The sequence below is a fragment of the Protomyctophum parallelum genome (assembly GCF_964188405.1).
Source record: "Protomyctophum parallelum genome assembly, chromosome: 15".
Classification (NCBI taxonomy): Eukaryota; Metazoa; Chordata; class Actinopteri; order Myctophiformes; family Myctophidae; genus Protomyctophum; species Protomyctophum parallelum.
Window position 1 is genome coordinate 16878394 of NC_139710.1, and position 15152 is coordinate 16893545.

Below are 15152 nucleotides of genomic sequence, written 5' to 3' on the forward strand. Positions count from 1 at the left end.
TGTTGGCCTAATCTCTAGATTGCGAGAATAGCAAGACAGTAATAATTGGTAGTTAGACTAAGTTAGTTAGACTGTGGTCTAAACAGTTAGAACCTGTTAGGTAATAACTAGATCAGATCAGATCAGTCAGATCAGGTAATTAAAGTGCTGCTATTTGTTTAAAAAATGTAAGCTTTGTACCCTGTTATAACATACCGATGCTGTGACATAGCTCTGTTTACAAAATGCCGTACCCCCTCCAACTGTATAAAGGCCTACTTTCCCCATTTTCAACTGTTTTTATATTGTATTGTGACACTTGCTTTGGCAATGTAAACGTTTGTTTTCTCATGCCAATAAAGCTGAATTGAATTGAATTGAATTGAATTGAATTGAAATTATGCAAAAAATTAATCAATCAATCAATCAATCAAGAGCGCCACCCTTTGGCCAATGGTCTTGGGCTTCATGGTCTTCACTGTTTGGCATGATAGCCAGCACTCTATGCCAAGTTTCGCGGAAAACGATTGGTTATTAAGCCAGAACTGCTATTTTTTGCAGAAGAAAAAGATGGGAGAAGGAAAAACAACAATGAGGTGGCAGCCGATAGGCTTGGCCACCTAATAACAGCTAACTAATACAAAATAAGATTTCATATTAAACCTTGTAGAGCGTCCTTCTTCCTCTTCCCAATCCCATTAATGCACACACGAAAATCAAAGCCTGGGTACCTAGGGTCCTAGGCTATCTTCCCATTGATAAAGCCTGAAGCTCAAGTCATTACTGTAATATGTGGAAGGCTAGGGCCCCCTGGTGGCTTCACAATCTGCACATCCATTCTTTAGCCACAGACTCATTCACAACATTCTGGTGAATGGAATAGATGTAGATGGCCGTGTGTGTGTGTGTGTGTGTGTGTGTGTGTGTGTGTGTGTGTGTGTGTGTGTGTGTGTGTGTGTGTGTGTGTGTGTGTGTGTGTGTGTGTGTGTGTGTGTGTGTGTGTGTGTGTGTGTGTGTGTGTGTGTGTGTGTGTGTGTGTGTGTGTGTGTGTGTGTGTGTGTGAGGGTGTGTGTGTGTGTGTGTGTGTGTGTGTGTGTGTGTGTGTGTGTGTGGATATGCACGGCTTGGGATACACTGCCATGTCTTCCTACTCAGAATGCATTTCTTTCATGTGGATTCCAAGGGATTCGATTTCCCAAAAGTTGCGTAACTGATCTGACAGTGCCTGTTCCTCTCCGACGCTGATGTGCGTCACTTCAATGTTCACAACTTCAGTTATGATATTTAGCGTGGTGACTTCTCCTTGCAACAGCCATCCAAATACACTTTCTAGTGCAACTAGTCCTTCATTCAGTCTCTCCATTTTTCCTGTGACCATTTTCCAATATTGGTCTCCGCCAATTAGGACTCCTAATTCCACTGCATCCATATTAATACCTTTCCCTCTCAATTCTGTTTCCTTTAAATATATTAATTAACAAGATAAGATCTAAACAGCCTGGTGCAGTGGTCTCATTTGATGATCTCATCTTGGTCTTGGTCAAATAAATAAATAAATAGTGCACTGTGTGTGTATGTGTGTGTGTGTGTGTGTGTGTGTGTGTGTGTGTGTGTGTGTGTGTGTGTGCGCGCGCGCGAGTGTGCGAGAGAGAGAGAGAGAGAGAGAGAGAGAGAGAGAGAGAGAGAGAGAGAGAGAGAGAGTTGGCACAAATATGGGAGTCCCGGCCATATAATATACTACATTCCCCAGAAGACCATGTGCCGTCGGTGCCGTACCGCACTACGTACGCGGACCTGTCTTATCTTTACGTGATGACGCAATTTTTGCCTATGTTGGAAGGAAGTGCTCTATCTGGAAGCTGAGGCGAAAGACGGGTAGAAAATCCCCCCCGACCGACCACACTGAATACACTGACTCACTCGAATGGTATCTGTGTTTACTGCGCTCATACAAAGGTACGATATTCGTTATTGTCGTGTGATATTCAATAATTGTAATTTTCCACTTTGTTTTACATTCGTCAACGTTGACCACGCCCTCTTGGCAGTAAAAGCGCAGGTTTATTATAATGTTACGTTGGCTGACCTGTAGTGCTGCTAATGTTAGCTAGATGATTGTCTTCCTCCAAGCGATGTCATTTTGGGTTTACAATAAATTACTATTGAACCGTTTCCTCTGTGTAAAATGGTCAATAAGTAGGTCAAACGTCTCAGCAAGCAATGTGCATTCTTCCTGCAAGACAATGAAATGAAGGGGGCGCACACTCATTTTTTGTAGATATTTATAATTATTAAGTAATAGAGAACTATAATATGCTATGCTTTCAGTAAAGATTCAAACAAAGAACCACGTATCGTATTTGTTTTGACACTTGATATTCTTACAGCTGTATCCTTCTTCTCACGCGACAACAATGACATGTGTGGGCGGGGCCCAGATAAAGGATGAGCTCATGCTGGCCATGATGCAACATCTAACTGTTGACATTTAGTTGACACGTCGACTGATCCGATTCCTTACCACGATTACCTCGACAAAACATTTATATGGTCCTACCCAGATTCATGTTGGAGAAGAATCCATTTTAGCCGACAACGTGTCTCAAATTTATTTATTTGAGTCTACATTTATAAAATACAATACAAGGGCACAAATATTTGTCAGTTGCTTCTGATGTCCCACACACTCTCAACAACATGTGTCTCGTGCTTGTGCTTGAATCCAAACAGTACAGAATGTACAGAATGTGTATACACATAGAGAGTAGGCTTGAGATCACCTGATGGCCATAACTCCTTATCCAGAAAACTCCTTATCTGTAATCAGACTCACTAAACAGCTCTGTTATTAGAATTCAGTGTACACACACACACACACACACACACACACACACACACACACACACACACACACACACAGTAAGTATTATATACTCCAAATTAAACATGTGTAAATGTGTTTTGTGTCTCTTTAGATGTCAGTGATTGAGGACCTTCCAGCAATGGATGGACCAGACCTCTTAGGTCTCCTGTTTCATGGAGAGAATGATACTCCTGATCCCTTCTTCCCTGATGGGAAAGCTCTTATTGAAGACTGGCTGGCTGAGCAAGATGTAAGAATTACTTGTATTGCCAAAATTACAACTCCACAACCGGCATAGGTCAAGTGACAAGTCCAAAGAACTATAACAGGACACTCATTTTGTGCATTTACAGAATGCTAGTTTACTTTATCTTGAACTAATCTGAAGGATTGACCACACTAAGCACTGTAATTATATTGTTCAGTCACTGTTGTGTGGACATCCACTTGTGTTAGAATTTTGTGTTTTTTTTAGAACAACATATTTATAGTTATAATGCTTGGTGTGGACACTGGACACTACAGTAATTTAGAATAAGAGCTTTCTCACTGCTGTCTATGTTTAATGACAAGATGTTTTACTCAATGTTTGCTGACGTAGTAACAGAAACAGCTACTGTCACTGTTTACTTGTAAGAGCTCTGTGTTTGTGTTGACACATGATCTAGTGTTGGCCCCTTACAGTATGCCATCTCTAGGATTTACAGTACACCATCTCTAAACTAAATTGTGGTAACAATAGAAACTGTCACACATAACTGAAAAACCAGACACTGCCATATACAATTCCTCCATTGCTTTTTAAAATGTTATGTGGACACATTTAAACAAATGTTGTTTATCTGAAATAAAACAAGACAAAATATACTATTTGTCATTAGTGTTGGCTCTCAGATGGCTGTAACAATATGACTGTGTGCTCCTAGATTCTGACAGGTATGGATACAGAGGACTTTCTGTCCAGCTTGCTGGAGGGAGAAGACAGCATGACTGCTATCTGCCCATCCCACTCTCCCCTGGGCAGTGACAGCGGCATTTCCGACGACAGCAGCACCAGTGGCGGAATGGGAACTATCAACATTCTGGGCTGCTCCAGTCCCCAAGAGAGTGACACGGACCCCATGCCGAGCCCGGTGCCCTCCGAACCTGCCCTGGCACTAGGAGAGCCCCAAGTGGAGAACCTAGAAGCACTGGCTGTCCAGACAGACCACAGCTACTCTCTGCTGCAAGGCGGAGGCGTGGACCTGGATGTCCTCCAGAGTGTGAGAGCAGAGAAGCCGGACATGGATGTTTTCATTGATTTGGGTATGCATGGTGGCCTAATACAAGATGACGCTCATCATTTTGATAGAGTAATTTGTTCATGTCAATAACTTACCCATTTGCCATAACAAGTTGAAGCCTAAACATTTAATGCAGAATGTCTGTTTTTGTCTGTTTCAAACAAACTACTTGATGGGGGCATTGCATACTTTTCACACTGCGATTAATGTTAACTTAAAAAAAGGTATGGTATTGGTATAGAGTAGGGTATTCTTTTAAATGAGCATTTTCTTCAGATGATCTGGAAAGTGAAGTAATGGAACAGGACTCCACCAGTGACTGTGAGATGCCCTGCACTTTGGCCATAGAGAACTCAACCCAGGATTCCACACTGCACAGCAAAAACTCAGAACAGGTCAGTTTTCACTCCCTCATCAATATTATTCCACATAAATGTCAGACTGACATAAATGTGACCAGACAAGAGACGTAACGTTGACAAAATTGAAGAAGCTATGAAACCTCAAACATATTCTGTTAGTGTTTAGTAGCCATTGTTTTTTACAGTAATATCGTGACTTTCAAATTAACTGCATATTTGTATATGCATGTGTACTTACATACACATGTCACACACACGCATGCATCTATTTAATGACAAAAATATGTTCTCCTGAATAACTGCTAAAAATCAAAAATTTTCTCCTTCCAGTTCCAATTCAAGGAGCTTGTGCTCACTGAAGAGGAGAAACGGCTTCTGGCCAAAGAGGGAGCAAGCATTCCCTCTGACATGCCTCTCACAAAGGTAATACTGGGGCATAAATATGGAACAATAACCTAATTAATTCTAATTGTGAATATATATATTTTTATACAAATGTTAAAAAACATAATAATATAATAATCTATTATCATATTGTAAATGGTATAATTTACAATATCGACCAGAGCAAACGGTTGCGCCATTCTTTGTCCTTTGTTGAGGGTTGTCTGCAGATGTGGTGGTCTCAAAAATATAAAGGAAGAAAAAGACTGCATTAGTATATTAAGGAAGACTCCTTAGACAAAGACTAAGACAATAGTCTTTCTTTTATTTTAAAATGCACATAAAGTGCTCATTGCGCATAGTGAGGCTGAATAAAATTAGCAACCGTGTTGGTCCTGGGACCTCCGTCACTCGTCAGTGCTATATGCTTCTCATACATCATACAAATGAGGAACAATAGAATATGCTTATTTTTTTTAGTATGCTCTATTATAGTAGAGCCTCTTGTTTCTTTACCCTACCTTGCCATTCTAGAAGTAGCACATGCAGGTAATGTAAGACCCAGCTGCTGCTTGAGACTGCTTAATGTACACTGATGACTTCTCCCTCTCTCTGTCACAGGCCGAGGAAAGGACCTTGAAGAGGGTGAGAAGGAAAATCCGCAACAAACAATCTGCTCAGGAGAGCCGCAAGAAGAAGAAGGTGTATGTTGATGGACTGGAAAACAGGTGAGCAAATGAAGACAATAATTAAACATGTTTTGAAAAAGAGATGTAGGCATTATATTGGAGTTATCTCATTTAAACAGAGTCCACTGATGAGCACAGTAGGTTAAACATAAGCCTAAATCTGTGGATGCTTTATTTAGTTACGGCTTAGTTTTACAGATAAACCACATAGATACATTGTAAAGGAGTTATTTCCGCTGTCCTGGATCACTTTAAATAATGTTGAAGAAATTTTAACTAACAATGTTGAGCATGTTTTCTTTTTTACTCCAATATACAGTATAGCTACAATAATGTATTTGGATAAAACATGCCTTACATGCTAATTGGTAATGCTCCCTTCTTCAGAGTTGCCATCTGCACAGCACACAACCAGGAGCTACAAAAGAAAGTCCAACAGCTCGAAAAAGACAAGACGTAAGGCGGCGACTCTTGAAGATCATCATCTGCATTCATATTCATAAACACGTAATTTTAATGACACGTGTCATCCTTCCTATATGTGACTATTTTAGGTCATTGGCAGAGCAACTGAGGAAGCTACAGTCTATTGTAAAGATGTCCACCTTGAAGAACACCACCACCAGTACTTGTGTTATGGTAAGAGAAGAACAAGCTATATACTTCCCCTTTTTGTCAATCACTGATGGTCAAACACACTAATAACCTTTCTACTCGCATTACACTACCCACCAGGAAAACAAGCGCTCCCTCCACTGTTGTTGCCTTCACAAGGGCTAATGTGTGGCAGACAGGCGAGTAAGATAATTGAGAAAGGTTTTACAGTTGAAAATATATTAAGAAAAAGACAAAAGCAGTGAGAATGGAGAGACGAGGAAAGGATCTGGTAAATACCACTCCTCTATTTGGACAGCAGATGGCTATTATTTAAAGATACAGTATGTATCTCAGATCAATTCATAATGTGACTATCCTAATATGAAATCTCTAAAGTTAATGCATAACATATACGCTTTCACATGGTCACAGGGGTATACGATTATTTTTACTCTTGGACGGTATACTACGTATATAGAGTATCACGGTAGAACACACCTCTGATAAACCCCTTGAGCAGTGCCGTCGCTACCTATAATTGCGAAATACGCACTGCGAGTAGGGCAACATGCTAAGGGGGGCAACAAAATGTGCCAAAAACTGCCAAGCCGACCCTCAAAATAACAAATTTCTCCGCGGCTCCGCTGTGTAATAACGAGCGGCCGTGTGTGCATACTCACAAACAGCGAAAATGGCCGATCTGGATGAGGAATAGCAGTGCTCTCGTCGGGAGGGGGGGGCAGCACAAATATCCTACGAGTAGGGCAACCAAATGGTCAGCTACATCCCTGCCCTTGAGGGTTACATATACAGTATCTGTGCAGCCATAACCCGCTTCAACCTATCCCTGAAAGTTGGCAGCCTTGCATTGCATTGGCATAACGATGACTTTTAATATCAAATGTCCACTCGGTGGTATTATAAGGTCTTAAATTTGCAGATACACTGTATTCTTAATTTCCCTTCCATTTGTTCTTGCAGGTTTTCCTCCTGTCTTTCTGCCTCATTATCTTCCCTTCAGTCAACCCGTTTGGCAGCAGAAGTACAGGACAGAAAGAGCTGTACACACCGTCTTCAAGTACGTTTATTACACATGAGAAAAATATATTTTACTATCACAAAATTAGATTCTGTCAGCGCCATTTTTGTAGAAGATTTATTTTATTTCATCTTCTGCATTAATTTAGAAGAACTGTTCCCTTGTATTGAGTGTATATGCCGCATTTACTGTGTGGAAAGGCAGGGAATTGAAGGCAGAGAACTATGACAGCATAGCAGCCGTATATGTAGAAATCCCTTTACAGATACGTAATTTCATGATTGAATGTTTCTTTGAGACTAAAAGATCTCTCCTACTTCAATGATATGAATATCGAGTCTTTGAGATATTTGAAATACAGTGACTCCTACTTTTACAAACTGGTTGATGACATAAAATGAAAACATATTATAGATGGTGTTTAAAGCGTAGACATAGTAGTAGTATGTAACTACTCTGTCATTGATGTACTGTACTCCACCTTTGCAGTCATGTCCAGGACATTGCGTTCGGTGCCCCAGGAGAGTACAGACGCTGTGTCTTATGTCGACTCTGAGGAAGAAGAGCTCCTCCTGGTGCCGCCAGCAGAGGTGGAGAACGTCAAGGCTATCTTTGCTGTCGGTCAGAAGAACCAGACCCCAGACTTCCAGCGGGTGGAACAGGCAGACTCCGAGACTGGTATCAACAGCAACTCCTCAGCTGACTTCCCTTCCAGTCAGGCCACTCAGGCAGGCGAGGTGAAGCCAGACTCAGGCGGAGGAGTAGAGTCTACAGCAGAGGGATCCATAGAAGCTGTTGTGGCCTCTGTAACGTACGAGGTCCCGGGATCCAAGGAGAACTGGATCGAGCTGCAATCGACGTCTGTCATATTACAGCAACATCGGTCGGATGAGATGTAGTAGCTGGATAGAACCAGCAGAGGGAGCCATATATATTTGTTTTGTTTTCAGGTGCTAGAGGTCTCCTAAAAGCAAGGACTATTAAAAGAGGACAGGAAGCGAAGACCGTACGGTGGACTCCATGTTGCTCCCTGGAAGGAAAGAAACATGCGCAATGGGCTATATTCAGCCAACACTTCCGCGTTCAGCTTCCTTGGTCTCAACTGCGCATGTTTTTTTCCTTCGAAGGAGCAACATGGAGTCCACCGTAGGTCTTCGCTCCCTGTCCTCTTTTAATAGTCCTTGCCTAAAAGGAGGAAGAGGAAAAGAAATATTTGAGGTTGATTTGTCCCTCTGTCCCTACTGTCCCCTGTCAGTTTTTGAACATACTACTGTTCCTTTGTGAGCACTTTGTACTAATTATCATGTTCAGTGATTATAAAGGATTTAGACTATTTCCATGTTTAGACATTGTTACCTGGCTGTGGGCCACTGAGATACAAGGAAGTGTATTTCATTATGTTGGTATCACACATTACCTAAGAACTGAGGATTCACCATCAGAAATGCCCCTTAATCAGTCCACAATAGATAACTTCAATAGAAGTAATTGCATAGATGGTGCCTCAGTACTACAATATTGCAAAATCCCAGGGAGATCTTTACTTGAGTCTTGAACCATCTTTGTAGCTTGTCTCCAGCTGGTGTAGATGTTACTGTACCTTCATGAAGAATTACCTTATTCTCGTAGTGAATGATTCTGAAAAAGGTAGTCTAAGGGTATTTATACTTTGTCGCACAACCTCTTTGACAAGTGTCTTTAAAAAGAAATTGCATATTGTCAAGTGAAAATGCATTCTTTTTTGTTGAGTGAAAGGGTTGTACAATGAAGCACAAAATAGCCTTAATACTAAGAGCCAGCCAGCCAGCTAACAGCATCCATAGCATAGTAGAGTACAATATAGGCTGCTTAGTTCCCATGATGCTTTATTAAAAGTGGTTTGACTGCTGTACTGCTTTAGCCATTGCAGGACATTTGGCCATTTTAGTTAACTTGTAAAGTTTTTTTTTAGCATTTCCCTTGTAACAAGGGTATTCATGCTCCTTTTTTATTTTTGGATTGTTTTTATAATCCATTTATGTTGTACAGTAAATCAAGCAAAAGGAAATAGGTCTGTGTCTGAATAATAGAAAATTACGCACTTTGTCATATAGACTTTGTTGACTGTGCCATTGTAGACAGACCCCAACCTACCCTCATTATCACTTTTCTCACATCTTCATGAAACTGTTTTGAAATTATTATTTTTTTAAACTTGTCCAAATTACCTCAAGACCTTTTGTGGCATGGAATGGGGTTCTAATATTTACTCTGTAATCTTTGTTGCAGACTTGCAGTATAATGTCCCAATGAGGCTTTAGTTTATTGTGGATTTCTTATCAGTCAAATGGAATGGTATTGGAACTGCTTTTTGTTATGATAGACTGTCAGTGGGAGTTTTAATGTTTAACATGTTAAAGATAAAGGTAAAATGCACTGATATTTGACATTGATCAAGAATAGTAGAATGTAATTCAACTCAAAAGATTGGTGATAATGTGTACATTTGAATTGTTTATGTATTATAGATGTATGTTCATCTCTAATAAAATCTTTTTATATATCAAGATAAACAGTAGGCCTACTTATTTAGTTTGACACTATGCAATGTTTAAGACAATTAGGTCACGTGTGTGTTTGTCGGGCAAGCAAGACTTCACGTTTAAGTAAGGTTTCTCAAATATGTTCATGGACATCCCTTTAGTCTGTCACTATGTTGCATCAATATGCTAACTACCTCCAACATAGCCTATCTTATTTAGCCAACACATAACAAATAGTGTTAGGGGAATTCACAACAACCCCTCTTGGCCATTCAGAGGCCACCAAGTAGCTGTTTAGTGTTCAGCATACTTGGGATCAACATACGTCCCGGACCTGAGGGTTGCAAAAAAAAAAAACATGAGTCTTGAAACTCTCCGTTTGACCTCATCTTAGTCGTAAATGTATATTATTAGATTTTTTTTTACATTTTCAATCTATGAGAGTATTTCCCTGAGGAGGGAGAACGCCACCAGCTTCCCCCTTAGAGCTCAGAACATGTACAAATGCAAAATATAAGGTGCTTACCCTGATGCCCTAAATGTTACAGATGCCTACGGGAGTACGGGGGGCTTGTGCAATGTATTAGTCCGTAGTTTTCAATAAAGAAGTTTTTTTTTTATCCCGTATGAGGTGGATTCCAATTATTTTCCCAATGGCCATATATGGCGGTAGTGAGGGGCGCATCCGGTGAAAACCGGAATTACGCTCAACGTAAACAGGAAGTAAAGGAGGGGGGAATTGCGTTCGGCCACAAACGGGATTAAAACGCTTCTTTATTGAAAGCTACGGACTAATACATTGCACAAGCCCCCCGTAGGCATCTCTAACATTTGGGACATCACTGGTGTCACATCAGGGTAAGTACCTTATTTATATTATATATATTTCATTTGCATATTCGGAGCTCTAAGGGGCAGCTGTGGCTGGTGCCGTTCCCCCCCTCAGAGAAATGAACACTTTAGACTGAAAAGGTAAAAAACGCGAAAATAAAAAATAAAAAATGAGACGAGAGTCTAAATCTTCGCCTACGTTTGACCCTAAATATAGGCCTAGAAACTAGATGCTTGAAAACTTCAGTGTTTGGAAAAACTGCCATCTGTTGTTAATGTGTGTTGTTGTCCTGATTATATATTCCTACTTAATACTAGATTGAACCAGCAAGCAGATCAATAATGTCAGAGTTTAGACGTATCGTCAGCTCTGGGGAACAACTCAATCATCGCTGCCTATTTGGGATGATGACTCACACGTGCGTACTGCGTAGTGCTGGTGGCGTTGTCATGCGCTTATTGTGTGTACTGTAGAGGAAAGGTCGATCTCTTATCACCACCAGGTGGGGACAACAGCTTACATTTTGAGCTCAAAGGCCGATGCAGTGCACTCTGTGGAGGTGTCACTATGTCAACGTAGGCTACAGTATGGTTTGTTAGATAAACTAATCCATCCACTTGCACATGAATAGGCTACACATTATTGTAGTTTCTAAAGGTCATGCATGCCTCGGTAAATATTTAAAACAAGGGCCGTTTTTTCTCTCCAGGTCCAGAGGGGCAGCTAATTTGCAAAAACTAGCTGCCTGTGACAGGGAAGCTCATTAAAGAATCAAGTAAATTGGAGGCTGGAGCGCACACGCATGACGCAGCTAGCGTGTGGGTCACCTCTCACCTGTCGACAGAAAAGTGTTGAATGTAAGTTACATAATTTTTTCAATAAGTGACTAGGAGGCTGGCACCGTGGCACGCGTCACTTTTCATAGGGGGTCCGCAATCCGCATCTGTCATGCATCTGCCGGAGGCCCCTCGTTAACGTGATAAGAACTGTGGCGACGCGACACGCGCACGCGCGCGCGCACACACACACACACACACACACACACACACACACACACACACACACACACACACACACACACACACACACGTCGCCCCCTCGGGTCATAAAACAACCAGGGGCAGGTGGGGCACGAGTCCATTGTTATGACAAGAGTCGCTGTTGTCTTGGCAGTGGGTGTGGGGTCGCCACGCGCCAAGAACCCCTGACCATTATGCAAAGGATTCCTATTCAGTGGACGGGCATCACTTTGACGTGTGCCGTCGCTCTCAAGCTGTTCTGGTCACTTTGACCAATTATTCATGAATAAAATATCGTGTTTTACTTGAAACAGGCTTGTTTCTGAGTTCTCTGCACAACTCTGAGAAATGTTGTTTCTCGAACAGAACACTGTTCCCCAAATAGTATTTTTGGGGTTTTTTAGGTGCAAATTAATACGGGGTAAAAGTGGGACAGAGTTTAACTATCAATGGACTTGCCACTTTGCAGACTAGCATGCTAGATTAACATAAATATGCATAGCCAAAATGGTCTAACATATTCAGAGTTGTTATAATAGCCATGAGAAAACACCACATGTCCCGACTCCCGCAGTGTGTGAAGTGCATAACAATTATATAACACACAGCGAACAACACAGCAGGTGGAGCCGCATATCAACCTGCTGTGTTCAGTGAACACAAAGTGGAATAGGTACCGATACCCTTTTGATGGGAAACGCAGCCTCCAGAGATCCATAGTTTAATTTAGTACATTCTCTGGTGATGTTGGATGTTGTCGACAACAGGCAAGAGTGAGAATGGGGTGGGTGGGGGCGGGGGGATTTCTTGAAACGGTGTAATCCTGACCCACGTGGGGTTGTCAACAGGCGCACTGTTTAGAACGGTGTCGGGACTCGGTAGCAGGGACTTTTGCTTTCGTCACCTCGGCTGCTCTAAGCCAATCGTGAAAGGCAGCTAGGGGAAAGACCGCCCCTTGCCGAGAAACCCCACAGCCCGCCTATAAAACCGTCCACAGCCTATTCAGAGCTCAGAATATCGCAAGCTTCTATACAGAGACAACAGCGCAGACTATTCGAATCACCACAAAAGACCCATCGCTCTTGTTGGATTATAATCATGACTCTGGAAGAGATCCGTGGACAAGAAAACACAATGGACAATGCTGATAGGTAAATAAGCAGACAACATTTTTTGCAGCAATTCAAAAAGGTTCAATGCATGCATCGTTTGAACAATTTCATAATGTATATTCAGCCAACTGACAAGCTGTGTTTCCCCCTCTCAGGATGCACAACGCTGGTACAGCTCTGGAAGAGCTGCTGGTCGCTGCAAAGAAACAAGCCTACCTGACGGTTGGAGTGTACGAGTCTGCTAAAATTATGAATGTGTAAGTATTGTAATTCAAGCCATGTTTCAATAATATCTAAACAAACATATTATTGTTCTTTTTTTCTCTCTTAAAAAAAAAAAAAAGCCTAGCTAGCAGAACATCTTCTCATGGTCTTTGTTCAATGTCTTTGCAGTGACCCAGATAGCGTGGCATTCTGCATACTCGCCACTGATGAGGAGTACGAGTGTGATATTGCTCTTCAGATCCACTTCACCCTCATCCAGGCGTTCTGCTTTGACAACGATATCAACGTGGTACGCGTCAACGACATCGGGCGTCTAGCTGATCTCGTGGGTGCAGACGAGACAGGGGAGCCCAAGGACGCACACTGCATTCTTGTCACGGTACGTCCTGTGAGTCAGTCATGAGTCACACAGTCAGCACTAGACAAATACTGCATGCTCTCTGAGTCCACTGTCTGCACTTTCTGCACGTTCTGTCTGGTTTCCTCTATCTAATGCTTTGACCCATTTCTTCACACAGAGCCCCAGTGCCGACCCATGGAAGGACCCAGCCCTGGACAAGCTTGGCCTGTTCTGTGAAGAGAGCCGCAGCATGTATGACTGGGTCCCCACCATCACTCTCCCAGAGCGCTGAAGCCCCAAAACACTCACATGATGATGATGATGATGAAAAAGAAAGTAGCAGAGCGGAGCCTTACTTGGGGGGGCTTTGAAGCCTTGCAACTACCTTTCTTGGATTAGGAGGCTGTCGCTCCTGCCTCCCGGTGCATTCTGGGTCAGCACGTTGGTTCTGGATTACCCTGAGGATGGGTTGAAGTTCAGAGGTCAAGTGTGGACTGGGTCAGGTGTACGTGGACTGATCGCCACTTTCAGGGCTAAAGGTCCGATGGACAGTGATGAGGAGATGTGTTGAATGATGGACAACGTTTTTCTTTTGTCCTAAAGCAAAGGCAATAGGGCCAACTAGAAAAGGAGAGAGGCTAAGCAGGAAATGGACTTCTGAAAGTGTGCACGCTGAATTGGAGTTTATAAGAAAGACTGGACCAGTTGAACCTCCCGAGGGAGTTGGACTTCACTTTTCTTGAACATTTCCTGTGTTAACAGGAAGTACTTGGAATAACCAGAGACAATGGGTTGCAAAATAGTGATGTTTCTACACCTGTGAAAGGACTTGAGAAGCATTTTTCTTTTATGGACTATGATACAGAGAAAACAACACCATATCATGTTTTTAACTGTATACATGTTTCCATATTTTGTGAATAAATATTTCTTATTACACTCTAATTCTCTGTTGTCAGAAAAGTTATTTCCTCTGTGCATTCCTGATAGATTGCTTTAGCCTTACAGTGTGCAGTATGCTTTCATTTAACCATTTAAGAAGATTAGCTGAAATGCAACTGATAGAAGGAAGCTACTGCAGTGTGGTAGCTGATTAGACGTCAGAAGCAGGAAATGGAAGCACAAAAACCCCAACTCTCACTCTAGTCAGGCCTGCATGTCATCAGTGCCAGGAAGAGGAAAATAAATGTGGGTGACAGACTGACCGGGGGATTTGAAAGGGATGTTCAATGAGAGAAAAATGGGAAAACAGAGCAGTTGCAACATTGCTAGTTGTGACGTGGGCTCTTTCCAGGCACTGACCTTTTACCGCCCATACACCAGCTGCCTTATGCGACAGCTTGCACAATCGCTAGAGCCAAGACCGGGGGAGGTCGGGTGGGGGACTGGGAGGCTGGGGGCCTGCCTGAGTGAGAGTTCTCTTTTGTTTTCAGTCCACACAGCTTCTGCAGTGTCAGCGGGGACTAGAGAGAGGTATCTGTGTCAGTGGGGAGTGTGGCTGGCTTCAGTTTGTGCATCCAAGTGGAAAAGGGAGGCTGCATTCTGTTAGGAAATGTTAACACAATCCTGCGCTGCTTTAGTTTGATTATTACCTACCACAGATGTTGGGAAACTGCATTGCACAGATATTTATGGTTTAATATTAGTTTCAAAAACCCTGTAGCAGCTGCCAAATATATTGCATGAACAAAGACAACATTGGCTAACTAAAACGGCACGTTCATTATTTCTTTGTCCAGTTTCTACACTCATACAAATGCACCCCTCTTTTGGGGCATACAGGTGAGGCAGGCAGGCACAGACACACTGCACGCACACATGCACGTACGCACGCACGCTCTCCCTCTCTCCTGGCCCCATTTCTATTATAACTCAGGTCTAGTTCAAGTCCATTCTCAATCATGCT

General features: G+C 42.2%; 2 protein-coding genes across 2 annotated transcripts; both read left to right on the forward strand.

The window, feature by feature from the left end:
* Positions 1-1811: 1811 nt before the first annotated feature.
* creb3l3l (cAMP responsive element binding protein 3-like 3 like) lies at positions 1812-9748 on the forward strand. The gene is made up of 10 exons (XM_083785055.1): positions 1812-1935; positions 2955-3092; positions 3769-4147; positions 4402-4520; positions 4818-4910; positions 5493-5599; positions 5948-6016; positions 6115-6199; positions 7139-7235; positions 7686-9748. Exons 2-10 carry the CDS (start codon positions 2955-2957, stop codon positions 8093-8095), a joined length of 1497 nt encoding a protein of 498 aa, XP_083641181.1. The 5' UTR covers positions 1812-1935; the 3' UTR covers positions 8096-9748.
* A 2851-nt stretch (positions 9749-12599) lies between these two features.
* On the forward strand, positions 12600-14185 carry gadd45ga (growth arrest and DNA-damage-inducible, gamma a). Its single transcript, XM_083783864.1, has 4 exons — positions 12600-12720; positions 12837-12938; positions 13075-13285; positions 13425-14185. The coding sequence occupies exons 1-4, from the start codon at positions 12668-12670 to the stop codon at positions 13536-13538; spliced, it is 480 nt and encodes a 159-aa protein (XP_083639990.1). The 5' UTR covers positions 12600-12667; the 3' UTR covers positions 13539-14185.
* The last annotated feature ends 967 nt before the right edge of the window (positions 14186-15152 follow it).

Excerpts from the sequence above, each read along its gene's own strand:
- creb3l3l (XM_083785055.1), top strand. The coding sequence starts at position 2,955 with ATGTCAGTGATTGAGGACCTTCCAGCAATGGATGGACCAGACCTCTTA. Across the intron at positions 4,148-4,401 it reads GGATGTTTTCATTGATTTGG|ATGATCTGGAAAGTGAAGTA; the intron begins GTATGCATGGTG and ends CATTTTCTTCAG. Across the intron at positions 4,521-4,817 it reads ACAGCAAAAACTCAGAACAG|TTCCAATTCAAGGAGCTTGT; the intron begins GTCAGTTTTCAC and ends TTCTCCTTCCAG.
- gadd45ga (XM_083783864.1), top strand. The coding sequence starts at position 12,668 with ATGACTCTGGAAGAGATCCGTGGACAAGAAAACACAATGGACAATGCT. Across the intron at positions 12,939-13,074 it reads TCTGCTAAAATTATGAATGT|TGACCCAGATAGCGTGGCAT; the intron begins GTAAGTATTGTA and ends ATGTCTTTGCAG. Across the intron at positions 13,286-13,424 it reads CACACTGCATTCTTGTCACG|AGCCCCAGTGCCGACCCATG; the intron begins GTACGTCCTGTG and ends TTCTTCACACAG.